The sequence below is a fragment of the Alexandromys fortis genome, unplaced genomic scaffold (assembly GCF_014885135.2).
Source record: "Alexandromys fortis isolate MF-2015 unplaced genomic scaffold, M_Fortis_MF-2015_v1.1 scaffold_100_3062768_6864082, whole genome shotgun sequence".
NCBI classification, from domain to species: domain Eukaryota; kingdom Metazoa; phylum Chordata; class Mammalia; order Rodentia; family Cricetidae; genus Alexandromys; species Alexandromys fortis.
In genome coordinates this window covers 1,425,758-1,448,245 of record NW_026067993.1, presented here as the reverse complement: position 1 = coordinate 1,448,245, position 22,488 = coordinate 1,425,758, and the positions used below count along the sequence as shown (strand labels likewise).

The following is a 22,488-nucleotide window of genomic DNA, read 5'->3' as shown; positions in this document are numbered from 1 at the left end:
AGAAAGGGGTACACTCATCCATTGCTGGTGGGAATGCAAACTTGTGCAACCACTCTGGAAAGCAGTGTGGAGGTTTCTCAGGAAATTTGGGATCAACCTACCCATGGACCCAGCAATACCACTCTTGGGAATATACCCAAGAGAGGCCTTATCACACAACAAAAGTATATGCTCTACTATGTTTATAGCAGCATTGTTTGTAAGATCAATATTCTTAACTCCACAAAAATCCCCACCACACAGTTTTGAGAAAACTACCCTAAGCATTAATGACTTGTGAGATCCTCAACACACCTCCAAACTCTTGCTACTCTGGATGCAGGAATAGACATGGAATTGCCGGCCCACCAGCTGTGGCACGATGAGATAGATGACCCTGCTCTCTGCTGGTGGTCTCCAGCCTCTCAGGTCCATGTGGGTTTCCATCCTATTCAGAGGGAAGCCAGAGAAAAGTGCCCCAGAATCTCCATGTTGAGCATCCAAATTGATGACAGTCACCATGTCTTTGACCTCATAGCCTGTTCATGTCAGGAGAATCTCTTTGCTGTCTCTGTGGCCTTATAACTGTAAAATTCAGGACAATCTTGCAGAGTCATTGAGCTGGAAGGAAATTTAAATAGAACTTGAGTGCCTTTGTTCGTGCCCCTGAAAGGGTAAGGAGGAAGTTCCACAAAAGGTAAAGGGATCCACTTTCAATAAATTGGGTTCGATGACTGGATACCCCTTTCACTCACCTTGCAGACACCCTCAGTAGTTCCCAGAAGCACAATTTGCATACACCAGGTCTGGCCTCTCTTTTTGTCCAGACTGATGCAGAAGTGAAGAAGTGACATTCTTGGTCATGGCCACTGTGGCTGCAGCCCGTGCTCCTCAGTGGCTCAGTGTTTCAGTTGTTCTGAAATGGAGGGACAGGGACAGAGCAGTGGCCTCTATCTGACTCAGGAAGGACTGGGAAAGAATAGACCCTCCTTCAACCCATCCTGCCCCAGGACACTGCGTTCGTGCAAGCATGCTATCACTAATGCCCAAAATGGGAAATTGCGAAGACTCATTTGCCAATACTCTTATCTCCACTGGCACAGAAGCGAGCTTGCTGGAGAGCTGTGTGCTGTTGGAGCATTGTTGTTTACCCACCACACATCCCTCGGCTGCTTGCGCAGAGACGCAGAAAGGCTGCACACATAAATTCACATAAATTACCTTTACAAAATGTCAAAATTAAAAGTGGATTTTTATTTTGGGGACGTGCCTGGAGAATGTTAACCCATTCGTGTAGATTGGCTGGGCCCTGATGGAGGAGTGCAGGTGACACCTTTGAGTGCAGCACACAGCCTAGGAACAGGCATCCATGGTCTCTCCCCAACCACACACAAGCTTATCTGGGGAAAAAGGAAGAGTTCTAGCTAACAAGCTAAAGACTTAGCTCTAAGGTCTAAGTCTGCCCACAAGCATTCTTAGGGTTATGATATTGTCCTATGGTGTCTGTGATTTGAATTTTATTGCCTGTATTTAACTTTTCAAAATTGAGTCATTCGCAAGTTCTCAAGAGATAATTAATCCCTGTGGGCCTCATTTTTCTCATTTTCAAAAATTGGGTTCTATGGTTTGAACATGTGTGTGCTCTCCAGATTTCATGTTCAGTGTTAATACCATGTGTGCCAGTATTAAAAAGTGGGGTCTTGAGTAGGTAACTAGACCATGACACTTTGTCCCTTCCCTTGCACATGGCATTACTGACTTAAAAAAGGACTGGATCTAACTAGCCAGGGCCTTTCTCCCTTTCTGTCCCTGGTCCCATGTTAAGACCCTGCTTGGCCCCTTCTCAGAATGTAATACCTAGTCTCTTCATCTTGGATTTCCCATCTGGAACAATGGGAATCACTTTCTGTTTTTAAGTTTTCCAGCCTCAGCAACTTTGTTACAGCAGAACGAATAGACGAATACCATGGTAGGTAAAATAGGCACATGCTGGTAGTGAGGAAAAGCCTCTACTTTTTAATATTACATTCAAGCTTAGATGCTAAGGATGCCCATGGAAGGGCTTTTAAAAGCCTTCTATGACTTTCTAAGGTGTCAGTGTAGGGGAAACACAGAGAACGAGAGCACACTTGGTTGTGTAAGCTCACCAGGAAGGCAGTCCTGAAAGATAAGGGAGAACTCTGAAGACAGACCTGCATGGCTTTGCAAAGAGGCTCCTCAGAAAACAGCTTCCGATTATACCAGGGTCCCAGATTAAAGTCGGTCTTGTGCACTCCATCTGAACTATGATATTTTTCCTTATATTCAAAGCATTTTGTTAGTTAATTCATTTATTTATTCATTTCATTGAACTATTATAAGAGGAAAAGTTTCCACCCACCCCACCCTCTTGATACTCTTTTGATTCAAGTCCTGGCCAATGAAATGTGGCTGGCTATTCCTTTCCAGCTAATCCATTGAGGAACAAATGTATTCTGGGCTCAACATATTAACTGCCTCTGTCTTTGATTTTAAAAGAGAAAGAAAGGACCATGTCAGAGCAGGTAGCTTCCATACAGGAGAGGATTTCCAGGATGTGGTAGAGCTTATGGAGTAGATCAAGAGGAATTCCTACAGAGAAGGTGATGCTCACTCTGATGGTCAAGAGTGGAGAACCCCAATTCATTCAACAGGAATGTGAACAGTGGGGTATAGATTTGAGCCTGGAAAGCATGTAATCTCAGTGGGCCCAAGACCCTATTGCTTTGGAGGGCCTCACCATTGCAATAACATTTTTATGAGTTAAGGTTGAAGAGATGGCTCGGTAGTGAAGACCATTTCATCAAACCAGAGAACCCTGGTTTGATTCCCAGCAGCCACACCCATCTGCAATTCCAGTTCTCAGAATTCCCATGCCCTCTTTTGGCCTTGGTGGGACCCCACATGCAGGTGGTGCTTATGAACTCATGCAAGCATATACACACGCACATGAAAATTAAAAAAAAATAGCTAAAATTAAAAAGATTATGAGTCTATGACTTAAAAATATTTCATTTCTGGATCCCGATTTTGAGGATCTAGAAATGTTTCAGCCTATAAAACTGGCTGTGAGTTGCTGTGGAAAAATTGCAGATGGGTCCAGCTTCATGGCCTAGTATCTGCAAACCCACGACTGCCAGACGGCCTACAAGGCTTCTTCTAAGAACTCCTCCTCTGCTTCCTCTCCCTTTTTCTTTGTGAATGGAACTGAGGCCCTGCACATGACAGGTAAGTTCTGAATTTCAGGTAAACTCCATTGTTTAAAGAATAAGGAAGAACAGAGAACTAGAGTCCTGGAGATGATGAGGGTCATGGAAGATGAGGGCTGTAGAAGATGAGGGCCATGGAAGGTGATGAGGATTGGGGAAGGTGAGGTCTGGGGAAGATGAGGGCTATGGAAGAGGAAGGCTGGGGAAGATGAAGGCTATGGAAGAGGAAGGCTGGGGAAGATGAAGGTCGTGGAAGGTGAGGACCTTGACTTCCTGTTCTGATTCCAGAAGCTGGGCAACCTTGATCAGGTCTCTTATCTCAGCAGTTGTGTGCCAGTGTGTACAAAATGAAGGAGTAGGATCACATGGGAATCCTCTACTCATAACTTATGCCCTATACCATCCTGAAATACTAGATAAAGTCTTGTATAGATACAGTTATACTTAGAGAAAGATTTGGAAGTAACTTATCTACATATTATATATATTTATACATACATGCACACACATTTATATGTGAAATTAGCTCCGATTTTTATAACAACTGAGAGTTTCAGAACTTTTATTATTCAACCAAAAGAAAGGAAGTTTTTTGGAAATTGTTTTAGTATGTATTCCTATATGTATTCATTTAGTTGCAGAAGCAGTGGTAAGGTTATTTTACTGAATCTTTAGCAAAGGAGAAATTCCCTCCTAATCTCGCTACTTCAGGGAATTGGAATCATCTTTATTCAAATGCCGATTGCTGCTTTGCATTTTTTGGTTTTATTTGTTTTTTTTTTCTGTTGTTGTTGTTATTTTTTTTTAACTCATAAGCTTGTGTTCTCTATTCTCATGTTGCTGCTCCAGCTTTTTGGATGATATTTTTAACGTTTGCCCAATATCCGTTGGATGTACATAAGAGTCTTTGCCTATTAGATGTTCATGTTCAGTCAGTTCCACCCAGAATTAGCAAACGATAGTATAAACCTTTTGTTCTTAGGTGATCTCCACTACACAAATTCTCCAGAATAAAAAGATTTGGCCGACAGTGGTCACACGGTTTTTCCAAACCCCGAGTGTTTAGCTCCCTACAGTACTGCACGGCTTCAACTCAGGAACTAAAGGCTGAAATAAATTTATTAGGGTATCTCATGGAACTATGATCCTCTTCTGTTCTAAGTGGCTCTCAATAGGTCGGTCGCCAGGCAAAATTTGAACTGCAGAAGCAATGAGTCATTTGATGGAGGCTGCATTTGTTATTGGTATTGATTTAGGTCCTTTTAGTGTTTCAGTATATACAACGTTTCTAAGCAGAGAGGAGAGGGTACTCTCGATTGACTTGGCAGTTCTCGGGGCTCAGGATTCAGGAACCAAATGGGATGGGGATGCTTAGATCAGTACCTGGCCCCCTCTAGCTGGAGTGGAGAAGTTGCCAAAGAATTTCATTCCTGGTCCTAGGAGATGTCCTTAGGGTGGTTGCTGAGCCTTCCAATTCCCAGCAGGAAGCCTAGCTCAATGTTCCAAGGTTTATGGCTTTAAGAATGCAAATGGGGCTGAGAGATTCCTCAGTTCCTGGATCTCAGACAGTTCCAACTCTGAGCACTGCCTTCCCCAAGTGTTTCCAGAGAAGACAGCCTGAGGGAGAGGAAGTGGTGCTAATTAAATCCTCCCTCTGTTTTCCAGGCACACGAGCCTCCAGCAGATGTCTGTTGTTAGGCACGCTTTCACAGAGTGCACAAATACAGAAGCAGGCTTCCCTTCCCAGTGACACAAACCTTCCTTCATGGGAACTTTGGAAATGCATTTCCTTCCAACACCCACTGTGAAGGAGATGACCAACCGGCATAAACAGAGCACAGAACTGCTAGCAAAGCCACAGTGCCTCTCTCTCTCTCCTTCTGCCTGTCCTGTCTCTCTGTCTCTCTGCCCCCCCCCCCCCATACCTTTTATTCTCACAATAAAGGTCAGTTTCAGCCTTTGGGAAGCTTCCTTTAAAACATGACCTGGCTATTCAAGGAGGGCCTTCCTTGAACAACCTTGGCGTTATGGTGGGCAGGCAGGACTCAAAGGCAAGCCAGCAGAAGAACTGCCAAGTAAGCTCTTAGATGGTGCCTCCCTACTCTGCATCCTCAGAAAGGTTGGTGTGAAGGAACCAAGATGGCCAGGGTTGTGAGGGTCAGCAGAGAGAAAATGGCAAGTGAGCTGCATACGGTAATCCAGGAGTTTCACCAACTGTATTTTCTACTGAATTCAGCCCCCTCGGAGTGACATCCACAGTTGCCAGAGACAGCTCTGTTTACTCCTATCATCCTGTCACGAGCGCTAATAGCTTTGTCTTACGCCCAAGTACTTAGAGTTAGACAACGCCCTCACGCCACTTCACATGGAGAGATGTGACCCAAGTGTATTGACCTCCAATAGGGCTCCAACGGCTGACCAAAGAAAGGATTCCAACCAAGGCTACCTAAGTGGACTTTATTGAGATTATGGTAGCATCGGCGAGGTTTCACTTCAACGGAGCGTGGTTGGCTCACAGGTAGTGGCATCATAAACTATCCACCCCTGCGGCTTGCTGCACAACTTGCTGCTTGCTTGGCTGGCTGGAAAGTCCCCTCTCCCAGCGGTTGTTCCTGCTTTTAAATCCTTGGCTAGGAGCCTTGTGACTTTTTAACTTTCTGAGCTTCCCCAGCCTTGGAAGCCCTGTGAGCCTCTCTTCTCCCTCCCACAGACAATGTTTCAATTAGGAGGAAAGGGCTCTAAGACGCTGTGGGATCCTGCTATTTTTACATCTCTTGAATGTTCTAGTTTGTCTCCGTTTTAAGGGTGAAAATATGCTGGCAAACGAGGCCTCCCCCCCACTTTCTGGCATTTCACAGGAACCGAGGAAATGGAATTAGAGCCACCTTTTATTCGATTAAGAACATAAAGGCAGCTCTGAGAATAAGACGTCATTCCTAATGGTGAGCTAGACAAGAGGCCTGCTTCCAAGACACATTAGTAGCTGGCCTCCTGGAAAGCCTATTGGACGACTGGACAAAGTTCCTAGGTACAGGCAATGTCCTTACGTGGCTTTCTTGCTCTGCTAGGAAACAGAACGCTAGATCAGCAGACTTCATATTGGGCCTGCATATTCCTTCTCTTTTTACTATTTTTTTTTAAAAAAAACTTTACAAATAGTAATCAATTTATTGTTTTTACTTAAATGTTAAATGATTATTTCTTTTTTAAATATTTATTTATTTATTTATTTATTTATTTATTTATTTATTTATTATGTATACAATATTCTGTCTGTATCCTGCAGGCCAGGAGAGGGCACCAGACCTCATTACAGATGGTTGTGAGCCACCATGTGGTTGCTGGGAATTGAACTCAGGACCTTTGGAAGAGCAGGCAGTGCTCTTAACCGCTGATCCATCTCTCCAGCCCCAGATTATTTCATTAGTACCCAGAAACAGACCGAAAATGAGAGGTACAGACAGACAGCATCATCATGAAAACAGAACAGCTTTTATTTAACATTTTATTTTTTTTTCAGCTTCAAATATTATGTACATACATCCATATATGTACATGCATTTGCAAATACATGTGTGATAGCTACTTCCCTTCTCTTTGATTGATTTTAAGACAATTGAACAATATGATTCATATAATTTTCTTTTTCTATAAAATTTTTTTGGGTATTTTTCTATGATAAAGTAGACTTTATATTTTAAGAGCTGCATTGTGTTTGACTCTAAGGCATATGTTTCATTTGGCCAATTCTCTACTAGTAAATACTTAGCTTTATTTTAGTTATTTGGTATTAAATGCAAGGTTGTGTGAATGCTTAATGTTACTATTTTCATACACAGCATTTCTCTACTAGCCATAATTGTAAGTGTTACAGCTCTGAAAGGATAGGTATCCTGGCAGCCAGGAACCAAGGGATATCGCAAAATCACCCTGCACAATCAACCTCGCACAAGAGATTTATTGGGAAAGAGTAAGAGGGGGCTGCCTCTGCTTGGGTTAGGAGCAGAAGAACTGAGCAAGAGGCAGACTTATATAAGGTTTCTTAGGGGCAAAACTTCCCAGAGTGGGAATCCGTGGGATTTCAGGTCCTTAGGTTGGGACAAGCCCAGGTATTGGTGGGTTTTCAAATCAGGAACTCAGACCTTTTATCCTACAATAACGATGTGATGAGAAAACTTACGGCCATGGAATATATGGGATTTTTGGATGTGTGTGTTTATGTGTGTTTGGAGATTTTTCCAAACTATTCCATTAAAATAAATTTTTAGAACTGGGACATTTGATTTGAAAATATGCCAGTTCCAGTTGTCCTGTTTTAGCCAGTGTTCTGTTGTAATGAAGAGACACCATGGTCACTGCAGCTCTTATGAAAGGAACCCTTTAACTGGGGTTTGCTTGTAGTTCCATAGGCAGCAGGAAGAGAGAGAGACAGAGAGACTGTGCCTGGATTGGACTTTTTGAACCTCAAAACCCAATCCCTGGTGATGTACGTCCTTCAACAAAGCCACACCTATTCCAACAAGGCCCCACCTCTTCAGGTAACACCACTCCGTGGTGACTAAACATTCAAATATATGATGAGCCTGTAGGGGCCACTCTTCCTCAAACCACCACACGTCCTCACGCCAATCCCTGCAGCTGATCAGAGCTACATTGTCATTGCTTTTCACTCAAATATAAACAAGGCCAGGTAGAGTTTTAGACAAAAAAATCTCAGAAAATCGCAAAAAGGAATTACCTTGGAGTAATTTCATGGTACATTTCCCCTGTTCTGTTCTTGTTCTTGTGTTAAAGTTAAGGGAACAGAGTGACTCGCAGGCTCCTTTTCTCTGTCCCGAGAGTACCCACTTCTCTCCTCTGGTGAAGGCCCTTCACAGAGATGGCATTTAGACGTGTGTGCTCCTGCCCTATCCACTGGTGCCTCTATTTGATCAAAGTGTGGCTGTTTCCCGTGAGGGAAGACCTTTTGCTCCAGATCTTTAGTTTTAACCTCTTTTTTTCTACAGGCAGGATGCAGATGGCATGCTTTGTCCTCCAATGAAAGGGTTGTTTCATTTTGTTTGCTTGTTTTAGGCTAAAGCAATGTCAACGATTGGGAACTTTGAAGGATTCCAGCCAGTGTCCCTGAAGCAAGAGGGAGATCACCAACCTTCTGAGACTGACCACTTAGCCATGTACGAGGGGGACTCGAGCAAGAAACCAGGACAAAGGCGGATCTCAAGACAGCCGAGTGTGACTAAATCGACTCTTTACCCCAATCCGTATCACCAGCCCTATGCTTCACGAAAGTACTTTGCTACCCGGGTAAAACCGCGATTTTAAATACTCTTCAAACTTTTCTTTTGAAATCTTACTATCTCTTCTGTTCTGCATTGTGCCAAGTTTTTACACATTTTTACAAACCTTTTGTAATAATGGCTATAATGCTCATGCAGTTGTCCTTACCTCCTTTGTACTGATGAAAGGTGTAGCTTCAGACAAGCCAAGTCTCTGGTTTTTATCTCTCAGGCAGCCTCAAGGAGATAGGGTTCCTGTAACCTTATATATTTGTGTGTATTGTCCTCCTCCGAGGCAAAATTTAACCTCCAAGAATTAATGACTAGAGAATCTCTAACATGGTAGCGGGAATGTAAAGCTGCGAACTTTGTTTAAAAAAAAGACATAGACTGTGAAATGGAAAATGGTGCTGAGGCTGAGCTGAATCTCAGGATGGAGGCTGGGATGCTGGGATGCTGGTGTTGTATCATGGGAGCAAGAGCTTGAAACCCTCAGTTTGCAACTGCGGCTAGGGGCTCTGAGTTCTCACTTGAGCAGTGGACAAGAAAAGGAAATGAATGAGGACAAGGCTTATGTACCGGGTATGAAAGACTGCTATTAAGTTGCTAGCAGAGATAAAGTGGAACATACTTTCTGGATTTTTTTTTTTAAATCTCTTTGTGTTTTCATTTTTTTTTTTGTACTTACTGATCTTTTGCAATTCTTTGAAGTTCTTATAAATACAGTAGCCATAATTTATGGGAGCAAGATAGGGGAATGTGAACGATGACAGCAAAGACAGTTCTCATGAATACGTGGGGCACCTTCTTCTTAAAAAATAACCCCCTTCCGTTTCTTCCTTTTCCTCCTTTCCTCCTTTCCTTCTTTCCTTCTTTCCTTCCTTCCTTCCTTCCTTCCTTCCTTCCTTCCTTCCTTCCTTCCTTCTTTCCTTCTTTCTTTTGGGTGGGAGTGTTATATACAGGGTAGAGGACAACTTTTGAAAGTTGATTCTGGCCTTCTACTTTGAGACAAGTTCTTTCTTGTGGAGTTCGCCTCTACTCTGGTGCCTACTCCAGGCCAGCAAGCTCGAAGGCTTCTGGCCAGTTATCTTGTCTCCACCTCCCACCTCCCAATAGAAGTGCTGGGCTTATTCATGTGCCCCCCAATGCTGAGATTTTTGTGTGGTTTCTGGAGATCCCTCTCAGGTTCTCTGATTTGTGTAGCAAAGTATTTTTATCTGATTGGCCATCTCTCTGACCCTTCAAAATATATTTTTTTCAGTCCAATATCATAGGTAATTGGAAGTCAAGAGTCTGAGACTATTTACAAAACTTAGCAGATCCTGATTTGGTGGCTTTAACGATATATACCTTTGTTTAAGATGAAGTTCTAACTAAAGCAACTGAATGTGTGAGTGTGAACCCATATGTGTGTATTTAAACATTACATAGACTCCTATGTGCAAGGCACTTTGGTAGGTGCTATGTTATCTGTGTTTATGTGAATGTTTTTGCATATGTCAAGCATATGGTCTGTTTTCCAAAATATGTGAACTTTATTGAATATGCAAAGTTAAGTTGAGATGGAACTGCGAAGGAAATGTAAGCATCCTTTGGAGTTTTGGGATCTTGATAAGGATGATGGCAGGGTTTGCTGAGAAAATACAGAACAGTGGTGCAGAATAGAGGCCAGTGATAGAAACTGGTGCAGCTATGAAAGCAGGCAGCAAACCGATGCAAAGCTCCTTTCTTTGCCTGTGCTGGCAGTCCTGAAGCTGGCATAGGTAGAACAGTTGGTGGGTTAGAGTAGGAACAGGGAATATCTCTTGGTAAAGTAGAGCCCATGAGGAAAACTGACCTCTGCCACCAACTCTAATCTTTGTGGCAAGTCACGGTTAGAAGCTGTGCCTTTGCCAAGGCATCAGGGATAGGAGAATCCTAGGGAGGAAGTCAACTGTAATGGAAGGAAATGTTGGTATTAATGCTGCCCCTTGCCAGCAAATGAGTCAGGGCAGTAATTTCCTTGACCGTGCTGTAGTGCATGGTGACCTGAATTGATCTTCAGCAAATAAAACAACTGGTTTCATGTCGGTCTGCCTTTCGAAATTAATATGGATGTCTCTGCAGCTAACTCCCATTTGGAAACAAACAGGGAAAGCAAAGCTAAATCATCTAGTTCTTATTTAGATGAGCAGACACTGACCCGTACTAAATGTATTAATATGTAATAAATGTCACTAGATATTTACAGTTTCTTTAAAAAAAAAAACATGTGTCTGTATACAACCCTGTGAGGCAGGCAGGAGAAAACAGACCATCTTCATCTTAAGAATAAACATATAGAAGGCTGCAGAGATGACTTGGTCGACAAAAACACTTATTGTTCCCAGCACCCACATGGTGGCTCGCAACCATCTATAACTCCAGTTTCAGGGGCATCTCATGCCCTCCTCTGGCTTTCACAAGCAGCAGGCATTCACATGCTGCATCCACACACATACAAGCAAACGACTCATGTGCGAAATATAAAAAAAAATCAATCATTTATTTAAGAGTGAACAAGTTTCAGGTGAATGAACTCACCTAAATTTAAGAACTTCAGTAAGGTGCTGAGTCCACTGCTCTTCCTAGATGATTGCCATACATTGCATTAAAAAAATCTGTCTGAGTGAAAGGTGAGAGTTGTACTACTTTCTGAGTACAAAGATAAATATTTAGAAGATAGCTTGGTACTATATTCCTTTCACAAAGTAAGATTCGTGGGGTCTTTAGCCTCCCTGCCCATGAATTCTTAGCCATGTTTACAGACATGAGTTTCCTTCTGTTAAGCAGGTCTTAAATTCAGCTAAGAAGCTGTTGGCTGTCCAGCCAACTACTGTTGTCCCCACTGCATAGTCTAGTCATTATTGTAGCTCACAGGGTTCACAGCTATGTAAGACTGTTTCTGGATTGACTCCTTTATTAATCTACAAAGTACCTCCCAGTTCTTTGAAAGCTACCCAACAAGGAAGACGTTTCAAGGTCAGTATGAGCTTGCTTTCTCCAAGTAAAATGACCAAAGTGATGTTTTTAGCAGTAAACAGGGTCTTACCATTAAGTTCTTGTGGTTGACCAAGAGTAATGACCTTTGTTGAATTGTGCGTCTCTGGGAAATCCATAACCAAAATTTCAGTAGGAAATATCCCATACTTAGCACAGGGATTTTTGTCTGATTACCTTTATATTATGGGATAAACATTATTCCAATAAACATGTTTTTAAAGAAATGAGAAAATGGTCTAGTTTTGCTAACTTGCAAATCAAATCCAAAGATGTTTTAAGAAGACAGAAGTGTGAGTGTGTGTGTGTGTGTGTGTGTACATGCACACGTGTGCATGCACATATGTTTGAGTCTTAATTTCTTTACCTGAAAAGTATAGATAAAATACAAGCTTTGTAAAGAGCCCTAACTGAACTAACTTTGTCAATATTCATAGAGTATACGACACATCTATAAACATTTCAAACATTGTTATTTTCAGTACCTCCTCTCTCATTTTTACTTGCATCCACAACTCTATAAATGGTTATAGAAATGGCAACAGGGTGCCTATGACCTCATCGAAGTCTCTGGGCTGAGATATAAATGTTGACACAAGGGTCTGTGGCAGTAAAGAGGAGGATGGCTGGCTTTCTCAAGGAATAATTAGGTAAGACCATGAGGCTTGAAGTTTCAGATGTGTGAGAGTTATCAGAAAGTGATGACTTCCTAGATCTGAAGTGAGATCTCAGATGTCACGGTCCAGCTGGTGAACAAATTAGATTCTGCGTTTCTATAAACTTTCTGCCAGTACTGATGCGCTCTTGCTGCTCAAGTTACTCATTTCCAGCAGCACTTTCCTTTCCCAAGAATCTACTGATCAGCAAACTGAGGGCTAGAACCACTTTCCTGGCTACCTCTGTATAGTTCCGGGGTTCTCTGCCACAGTCACAGTCAAATCAACTTCTGCTGAGCTAAGAATTTAAGGTATATGTATGGTAAATTGGGAAGAGCACTGAATGAATGAGTCAAAAAATTGTTGCTGAAGTATTTTATTAAAGGACTTTAGGATCATAACCCAAGAAGTAATTTATTGATAAAAGATTAGAAAATGTAGATAGGCTAAATAAAAGTCACTGTAATCTCACTGTTCAATACTAAATAAAAAAATCTACTGTATGTGATCTTATACATTTTAGGGAAGATCTTTTTTTGCTTTTCATATACATTTTATGTGCAATTAGAGTTATATACTAAATATTTCATATAGTCACAATAATTTTGTGGTATCATTTTTTAAAATCAGTTCCATAGAATCTCATATTGGGAATATATACTGCAATGTGTTTAATTTTAAACTCTATATTTAGACTATTTTATATTCATATCATTGATCTAAGGAAGAAGGATATTTATTGGCTTTCTGTTTGTCGGGTGCTGGGAATTGATATGCAAGGAGATAAGGAGGAGAATGATCAAATCTATAAGTTTTAAGAGGGATTTGCAAAAAAAATGAATGGCATTGAAATAGAAATTCTTGACAAATAAGTGTTCACTTTAGCATAGTAATATCAGACGTTATACCACACACCTAAGTACTAGTTCATAAAATAAGTTATTAACCTCTTAAAACCCTACTGCAGTTTGCTGGTCATTATTATTATATGTGAAAATTATGGCTACATTTAAGAGAATTCCTAAAGTACCTGAAGGAATTATTTCTTGTCCAAGGTCAACCAGCATCTCGATGATCATGCCATGACTGGGAACCATGCATGCAATGCAGGACTCCTGACACTGTCTCTGGACTACATGTGACCTTAGGACATGAGAGAGGTCCCAGAAGTGAAATTTTAAAACCCTTGCTTTCAGTCTATTTGCATTCCTTTTCTCTTGTTGTAATGTGTCTGCTATTAGTGCTTAGATATATCTAAAAAAAGGCCTCATGCCTTCTCCATACAAAAGTATCCCTCAAAGCTAATAACTGGAGGTATATTATGATAATCATCTTGGTTGTGGAGACTGATGTTCAAAAGCAACTTTTTATGAAAAGAACAATGCTTAGCCCACATGGAGAAAGATATTTTTAAGCTCCCTGTGGGGCTCTGTATTTGCAGATACCTTATCAGAAAGTTGAAAGCAATTCGAGATGGAGAATTATCTCTAAATTTATACTAGAGAATGTAAATTACATACAAACTAATGGGACTAAAACTATTTGATCTTTTAATATTTAATTAATGGTTCCCCATGGCCTTTTTATAGCCTGTGTTCTATTGTGAGCAGCAAGACTTTAATAAGCAGGTTCAGGACTTCCCATTGTGTAGTGAGATGCCATTGCTTCCATGACACTAATTTGGCTTTCATACTCTCTCTCTTTTTCCCTCTCCTCTTGCTAGAGGGTTCCCGGTGACTTGCCCTCACATTGGGAACAAATACATTTATTAGTTTTATTCTTATTGCCTGTGTGAACTTCCATTTAGTTTAGAAAATAAACAGGTCACTGGGCAAGAGGTTGTTCAGCTCAGTGTGTGAAACTCCTTGAGGAGAGTCCTAAAGATGATTTGTTCTTTTGTGAGAGCAGAACCCCAGCAATGATGGGATAAGGTGAATTCTCATTTTTTTTTCAAAAAAATACAAACTTTCTTTTCCTTTACAGATCATGGCTAATCGAGCTAATGCTCTTACTTAAGTGTTTGTTGCAAAATGGCCTCTGTCTAGCCCTCATAGGAGCCACAACAGAAATGTGAGAGATAGAGTCTTTAAGATCTGTCTTTTCTGAACCACTGCTTCTTCTTTCTGCACACAAGGAGCTTAGTATATGAAAACACTGACAAAGTCATGGGTATTGTTTGGGTTAGCATTGGCCCCGGGCTAGCCTAGATCATGGAAATGCAGATACGTAAGTCTTTGCAATTCTGCAAGAAGGTTTGCTTTGCCTGTAACTACACAAGGCTAGAATAAGAGACAGTAGTGTTGTGAGGAGTGGCGGGCTGTGTCCTGCCACCCAGCTAGCTTTATACCCGAAATAATTACACGGAAACTGTATTCTTTTAAACACTGCTTGGCACATTAGCTCTAGCCTCTCACTGGCCAACTCTCACATCTTGATTAACCCACCTCAAACAATCTGTGTAGCACCACGAGGTGGTGGCCCACCAGAAAGGATCCTAACCTGCTTCCATATAGGTGAGGAGAGCTATGGTAATGGCTCACTTCCCTTCTTCCCAGCGTTCTGTTCGGTCTACTCCGCCTATCTAAATTCTTCCCTATCAGGCCAAGCAGTTTTCTTCATTAATTAACCAATGTAAACAACAGATAGACAAATGACCCACCTCCATCACAGTAGAGTTGTGAAAGGTGGTGTATTTGATCATAGTTTCCTATTTGTCTTAGACTGCAGTCTCAGAGCTAAGTGCTTACTTGCATTAAGCATTTGATCCTTGAATCTTGGTATAGCTTTTCCCTTTTATCATAAGCAATAATGAGAATAATGGTCAAGGCTTTCATTACTTAGTGTTTGTTGCTGTTTAAGGTACAGGGTCCCATAGGATCTCCCAGTAGTTCAGCTACAGTAATCATTATCATAACAATCTACCAAATTCAGAAACTAATAAAGAACACCATGATAACTTACCATGGATTCTAGAGAGCCATAAGGATAACTGAGACCAAACCTTGGATATCCAAGGATATCCAAGACACAAAGTGCCTATATATTCTTAAATTTTTTATCCTAAATTATTAGATTTAAATTTATTAAGTAAAAATTGTTAATTAGCAATAATAAAAGTAAAGGGAGCACATTTCTGTGTTGGGCTACATTTTGTTCTATAGTTTAGAGAAGGGGCCTGAGCAGTGTTCACACTGAGAACAAAGAATGGTGCAGACAATGACAGAGCTGTAGAGAGCATCACAGCTTTCCATAGATAACACACTTGAGGGTTTAGCTTTTGAAAAGGTATACAGGAAAGCATCACTTCCGTGGTCAATTTCCATCTCCTGTTTTCCCATCCTAAGGAAACCATCATTGATATGTTTTCTAGACCTCTTTATGCTTACTTTAGCTGTGTGTCAGCCAACAGGAATGTACTTCACATATTTCTGCATAAGGAAGGCAGCCTACCTTACCCTCTCCTGTTTTTTCTTTTATTGATATACTTTGTTACTTCTATACCTTTGCTATACTCTATTATCTGAACATATTCTATAATAGCCTCTTGATCAGCATTCGTATGTTGCTCCTCATTTATTGCTGTCTGCAAACAAGACTAAAAAGAGTTCTTCACCCATGCCATTTTAAATATGTGCAAGAATTTCTAAAGTATAACTTCACCGAGATATACCTGGATCAAATACAGATCATGCTTTGGAAATTGCTTTGGGTATGGAAGATAGTAAGGTTTTAAAGGTTCATACAGTATTATATTAATCTCACATATTTTTTGGTGAATTGTATGACATAAAAACACTCAACAAAATGCTTATTTTAGGGTTATTTAATTACTCTCCAATTCTACTTACTTTTTTTTTCTGAAAAGTATTGGTTTCACAACCGAGTGATATTTGTGAGGCTAAAATTATGTAAAGAACGTATGAGAAAATACCACTGCTGAGTCACAAAACAGAGCATTGTATTTCGGAAGACTTCTGAAAGTGGGCCCCAGAAGAATCAGAATGCCTCAGAGGAATGTGAGGTTGGGCAAAGGGAGAATTAGCAGTAGGCTACAGGGTAGCCAGGGACCTTGGAAATGAGTGACATCAGTATAAACTTCTTGGGCAGCAGTGGTAGGCAAATTTGACTGAAACCCCAGAGGTTCCTGATTTTACGGCACATGGCCTTCAGCCAGCAGGAAGTGCCAATCTTAGCTTCCTGGCCAGCCTTAAGCCAGCGGCAGGCAATGACACACCGGGAAAAATCTTTCAGTCTAGTATCTGGCTGCCCAGCTCAAGATGAAACTCACTATAATGATGGAGCCAGGATCTTTGGATATAAAAGCTATGATCACATTTTCTTGAAGATCCATAGAGCTTATGGTCATCAGCGTGGCTCCGAGGTTTTGTTCAGTTCAGCAGCCAAAAAGCCAAGTAGTGAGCTCACGATGTAGAACTGATTTGGCACAAATCTTGTCACTCACTTCACTTCAGGTATTATAGCATCCTTTTGTGGGTGACTTGGGCTGTACAGAAGAAAACAACGAGCTGGTGTGCAGATAAAATAACTAGCTAGCTCAGACTCTGCACTGCTCACACATGAAACACTGGTACCCTTTCTTTATTTTCATTCTCCCATAAGATAGTACGCATTCTTACAAGTTCCTGATATACTTATGTACCTATCTACCACGTTCCTGAGATAAGTGGCCTAATATGTTTCCCAGGTTAGGATTTTTTTTTAGGTTGGGATGATTCTGGTATACAGTCAAGCACTGAGAATAATTGCTTAGAGAGCAACTGGTTGTTACAAGTACCATGTTCAGACCAACAATGTCACCTGGACATGTGTTAGAAATACAAGTTCCAACTCAAGCTAGCTGGATATGAAAGTGGAGATGGTTCTATGCTGTGGAATAACCCTCTTGACACCATGAATATGTATTCTTCTCATTGGTTAATAGAGAATCTGATTGACCTATAGCAAGGCAAGACAAAATTAGGTGAGAAAATCAAACCGAGAAGACAGGGATGAAGAAGGGCAGAGTCAGGAGATGATACCAGCCAGTTGCCGAGGAAACAGGATGTGTAGAAAAAGAGATAACAAGCCATGAGGCACATGGCAAAACATAAATAAGAAATAAGTGTAAGCGTTAGCTAGTAGCAAGCCTGAGCTATTGACCAAGCATTTGTAATTAATATTAAGGCTCTGAGTGGTTATTTGGGAATTGGTGGGTGGGAAAGAAGCCTCCAACTGCAGTCCTAAAAATGTTTCAATAAGCTTCCGATGTCCACAGATGTTAAAGAATCATTGGACTAGGAAAAGTATGAATTTACTAGGACAGGTGTCAATCTGTTTCCTCATAGAACCAGAACCAGACTCAGATGTGGGAACACTTGTTTTATGAAAGGTAAGACACGGAGGAGAGAGAGTTGAGCTGCAGAGTCAGCCACACTGATGGCTGGAGCATTGGCAGAGAGCTAGCTATGATTTGTGTTTTACCAACATGTGCTCTTGGGATCTGGGGAGTTTTTTTTTTTTTAAGTATATATATTGTTAGCTGCTTTGAACTTCCTGATAAACTTATTTCTCTGGAAGAAGTGTTCTAAAAATGGCTGTTTTCATTTCAGTGTGATAGCATAGGATTTGAGAAGAAAAGACTCTGAACACTTTTGGCCTACTCCATAGAGCTAGCAGTAAAACACAGTGTTCAAGACCAAGTTCTGTGCCACAAAGTGAAATAGAATATGCAAATGCAAGAACCAGACATAGTCTCCTGGAAGAGGAGGAAGGGGAGGAGGAGGAGAAGGTGCTGGCCATTCTGACTAAATGAAAGCAGAGTGTGTTCACTAAGTGAAATGCTTTCTTCTCCCACTCAGCCAGGGGCCATTGAGACTGCAGTGGAAGACTTGAGGGGACACATTACACAAACTTCTGGAGAGACAGTTCAAGGCTTCTGGCTCCTGACAGAGTGAGTATATGGCTGTGTAAAAAAAAAAAAAAAAAAGGTGTGGGGGGGACTATGTTTCTTCATATCCCTGGGACAAAAGTGGAGATAAGTTTGTTAACGGAACTCTTCTGGGCTTTGTATATGGTGTTTTATTGATTTTCCCCCCTGCCAGACAGGGTTCTTTTAGTTGGTTGAATGGACACGTTTGACTGCAACTGTGATCTTTCTGGGCTGGGACTTCCATCCTGGGATCAGGTCTGTGTCCTGGCTTTCAAGGACTATTGGAATAGCTTCCTAGGTACCCAGCTCTGATCTCTCTCCATTGCAAGCATGCTTTCTGTAATGACACCAGGCTGCTGGTCATTTCATTCTAGGAGAAATGGAAAGAAAGAGGAAGAAAAGGGCCAGTTGAGGTCTAATATGTAGTTTGAGTTCTACATACGGTGTGGACAACGATGCTAGGGAACTCATGCGGTATAGGGAAGGCAGACTACTGGGGAACATTAGGATAAGAACCAAGTGAACATACAGGTCTATTGCTCATGTAGCACCATCCTTTTCCCTTGAAGACTTCCCTTAAAGGGAGAGTATCCCTTGTGAATGCTACATGGAAATAATTACCTGTCTACCCCTCCTAGAAACTGCCCTGCCAGTGACCTTCCAGCTACTAAAAAATACATATAAAAAGGCAAATGGGGGTGTCTGTCTACTATAGAATCTATAATATTAAGTGGGAATATTTTTTTGAGACAGAGTTCCTCAGTATTAACAGCTCCAAGCCGTCCTGGAACTTGCTCTATAGACCTGGGTGGCCTCAAACTCACAGAGATCCACCTGTTTCTGATTCCTGAGGGCTGGGACTAAAGGCATGCGCCACCACTGCTCAGTTGCGGAAATATCTTTAAAGACCCATCTCAATTCTTGACGGGTTTGGTGAATATTGTGTTTAGGCTGGGGAATCAGAGTTCCAGTAACCCAGTGCTGCATACGACTGAAGGAAAGGTGTGTCATCTTTGTCCCTTGAGCAGAACAGCTTTTCTGGCTGAGTTTCCAGAAGGAAATGTTGAAGGTTTAACCATCTAGGCTGTAAAAATGAACTCTCCAACAAGCAGAAAGGAGAATCAGCTCTCCGTGCGAGGAGGCCTGACTGGTTACCATGTTACCCTGCTCTTCCGAACACCTTCCCGAACAGGATGAAAAGAAACTTTTCAAGCATTTTGTCTTTTTTTTAAAATTTTTTTATTTTACTCTTTGTGACTTTATTTATAAAATGAGACTAAATTCATATCTGATGAGGTTTTGAAAGCCTAATATGAGATGCTTCTGTAAAATTCTTCACTGGTGCCCTCTCCTAGTCAAAGCACTATTTATTGATGACAAAGTAGTCTCCTCCCCGTCCTGCTTCTGTGCCTCGTACTTATTCATCCCCTTCCTGCTCATCCTTCTGCTCCTCCACCTCCCAGTTACTCCCCTTCCTCCTGTTCCTCCTCTTTATTCCTCCTCCTCACCTTCCTCTTCCTCCTCCTGTTCCTCCGCCTGTCTTTGCTCTGCCTTGTCTCCATCGCCCTTTCACTTTCTCCTGCATCCATTTGTTTCTTACCCATCTCTAGAATTTGAAAAGGAAAGCCTATAACTTAAACTTTTCACCAATTCATTTGGACAAATCTACAGTCTGCTCCCCTTCCCCACTCTTCAAGCAGTGAGCCATGTTGGACCCATGAAATGAGAAATCTGCTTTGGTTAGGGAAGATAAGCATTCAGATTCTGGAGATGTTGAATTCAACATGGCAACCATATTTATTTACACTGATATTGCAAAATTGGCAAACACAGCAGACCAAAACTTAATCTTCTAGTCAGTCACCTTATAGATTGTCTAAATTTGAGGCAGTGGTAGAAAGCATATTAACAGGGCAGAGAAAACTCAGGTGGGCCCTGCCTGTAGCTTTTACATCATGAAAAACTAATGCAATATTAGTTTGCCGTTCGGTTCACAGAGGCCACCGCTTCCAGGGGTGGAGTGGATGGAAAAGTTGGCTATAAAATTTTAGAAAGATTTCGAAGGTGAAAGTTGCGTGTTTGCAGGGCCTGTTCCAGGCTTGTGCCTGAGACTGCCTTCTCTGGTTCTCCCTGTCTTGCCTAGGCTGCAAGGTTTAAAAAACAAAATTCTTCCTCTTCTATCCTGTAATAGCCTGCTGCGCCTGTTGTCACAGAAGATTCACATGTTTCTGTCGGAGAGGAGAAATGCTAAGAACAGTGTCATTTATCAAAGGGCGTTTATTGAAGGATGCTTTGGGAGGCGAGAGGAAAAACTGATACCCGACATAGCCGGGCTTAGTGGATCTTTGCACTTCATTGCCTGTAAGAAAAGCCATCAGTTAACTTTGGGTTGGGGCCTGGAAGACGGATGAGTTGGCTGGGTCACCGTTTGTTTAGAAGGCAACAGAGTCCTACTTTATTGAAGAAACATTCTGTAGGAAACATGCTTACAACCCCATGAGATCCTTCCCTGAGTATTGCCATTCATCATTTACAGAACTAAAGACAATTTTGGGGGAAAGAATATGTCTGCATCATCCATGCAGAAAGGTTGAATATGTCATTCTACAAATGGGTCCAGATACTCTCATCAGAGAATGGGGAGTCAGACCAGCGTGACTCTTTCTTGTAGAAGGACTTCTAGGTAGAGCAAAGGAAGTAAAAATGCATTAGTAAAGTTGTCTTCTACATTAATCCGGGTGAGTCCCTTATGGGAATCTAAACTGATGTGTATACACTTTTCAGTAATAATAGAAAACTGAGTTCGAAAGCGTGTGGGAAATGGAGCAGACAGTGGCCCAAGAAGCTGGGAAGTTGAACCAGAGAGGGAGCCGTAAACGCCATTTAGATCCTAGTTTTGCTAAAATAGCACAAGCACTTGAGAGAAACTGTAAGGGTCCAGGCTCTCAGCCACCCTTTCAAGGGGATTTTTGTGCCTACACAGTTATAAAGACCAAATGATGCTCATCTCAACCCCTCTTTTCCTCTTTTCCTTCTTGGCATTCTAAAAGAGGACATTTTAAAAGTTTTTATACATACTTTTAGAAGATGTCCATTAATCCAGCAGCACCAAGAATATCTTGATGCTTAATGGAGTTTCAGACAGTGTGGCACGGTGGCAATGTGGCCTCTTGAGTCCAGTGCACTGCAGGTGCTATGTCCAGAAGCAGAGAAGATGGGCTCCTCCTCCACACACAAGGGTGAACGAAGGTTGGGAGAGACTGTTCTCACATCTGAATGAGAAGTCACGCTAGTAGTGGCGGGGCCAAGCCATTCTTGTTTTCTTCACATTTGTGAAAACCACTTAGGATGTGTTTCATTCCCTGCTTTTCCCCAACCAAGCCAGTTTCTGTCTCAGGACTTTGGTATGATGAACACATGAAATTGGATGAGTTTCCTGTGTCAGGCACACAGAGAGCAGAACACGTGTGGGGTGAAGCCACCTCTGTTCTCAGCAACGAAGGCGTGAATGTATAGCCGAAGACTTGGGTGTGGACCCTGCTTGCCAGGTCCTCTCACAACAGCAGCACAAATCAGCCCCCCCCCCCCATTTTCACTCTCCTGAGACAGGGCCTTGGATGTAGCAAAGGACAAAGCTGAAGCAATATGGTGCTATTATTGTTGTACCAAAATAAAGATAAGGAAACTGCTGGCATTATTTTAATCCCCCTGCCTCCATGTTCTGAGATGACAGCTATGCACTATCATCCCCAGCTTAATCTTTTTCTCTGAGCTAATGGATTTGGTTCAGCATATTGTTCAGTCCGTTAGAAATTAATCTGTGTTTAATCCATAACAGAAAAACATCCACTGTTAATTTTTGTAATATGTTAGTCTAGCTAGTTTCTGTGTTTTGCTAAAGATGGCTGTGTTTTAATAATTGCATTTAATTGAACAATTAAAATGTCGCCCACGTTGTGATAAGTGCTGTCCTTGCATTTGCCACAGAAAGGGTGGAATACATGCAATTTCCATGATCTCTAAATGGTGCTGCTCCAAGGACTTTCTTTGCATTGTTCCTAGATGTCATAGTTTTTGAAAGTCGCTAGGTGGCTTAGCTTTTATTTAACCATTTCTTTTTAAACCGCCAGTGAGTCCAACACAGAATTAAGTGTTTATGATGATTCTTTAATATCAAAGCATCCAGCCAAGGATGCTGGTGGAGAAAGACATTGACTAGAAAGGCATGGAAACATCCATCACACTATTTGACAACGAGAAAAAAGAAAAGAAATAGAAAAACACCCATGACTATCTCTGTAGCATTTAAAGTGCTCTTCTTCATGTGGTCTCCACAGTAACAATCCAAAAAGGAAAGCGTTATCTGTGTAAAGATGAGGGGGCCAGGCTCAGAAGAGGACCCT

At 41.6% G+C, this 22,488-nt stretch overlaps 1 protein-coding gene across 1 annotated transcript in view; it reads left to right on the top strand.

Moving 5' to 3' along the window:
- Tprg1 (tumor protein p63 regulated 1) overlaps nucleotides 1-22,488 on the top strand; it is a 154,175-nt gene that overhangs the window by 40,615 nt on the left and 91,072 nt on the right. Inside the window, exons 2-3 of the mRNA XM_050160028.1 lie at nucleotides 8,280-8,510; nucleotides 18,015-18,106. Of these exons, the coding sequence (XP_050015985.1) occupies nucleotides 8,289-8,510; nucleotides 18,015-18,106 (314 nt within the window). The 5' untranslated portion in view covers nucleotides 8,280-8,288. The remainder of the gene's footprint in view (nucleotides 1-8,279; nucleotides 8,511-18,014; nucleotides 18,107-22,488) is intronic.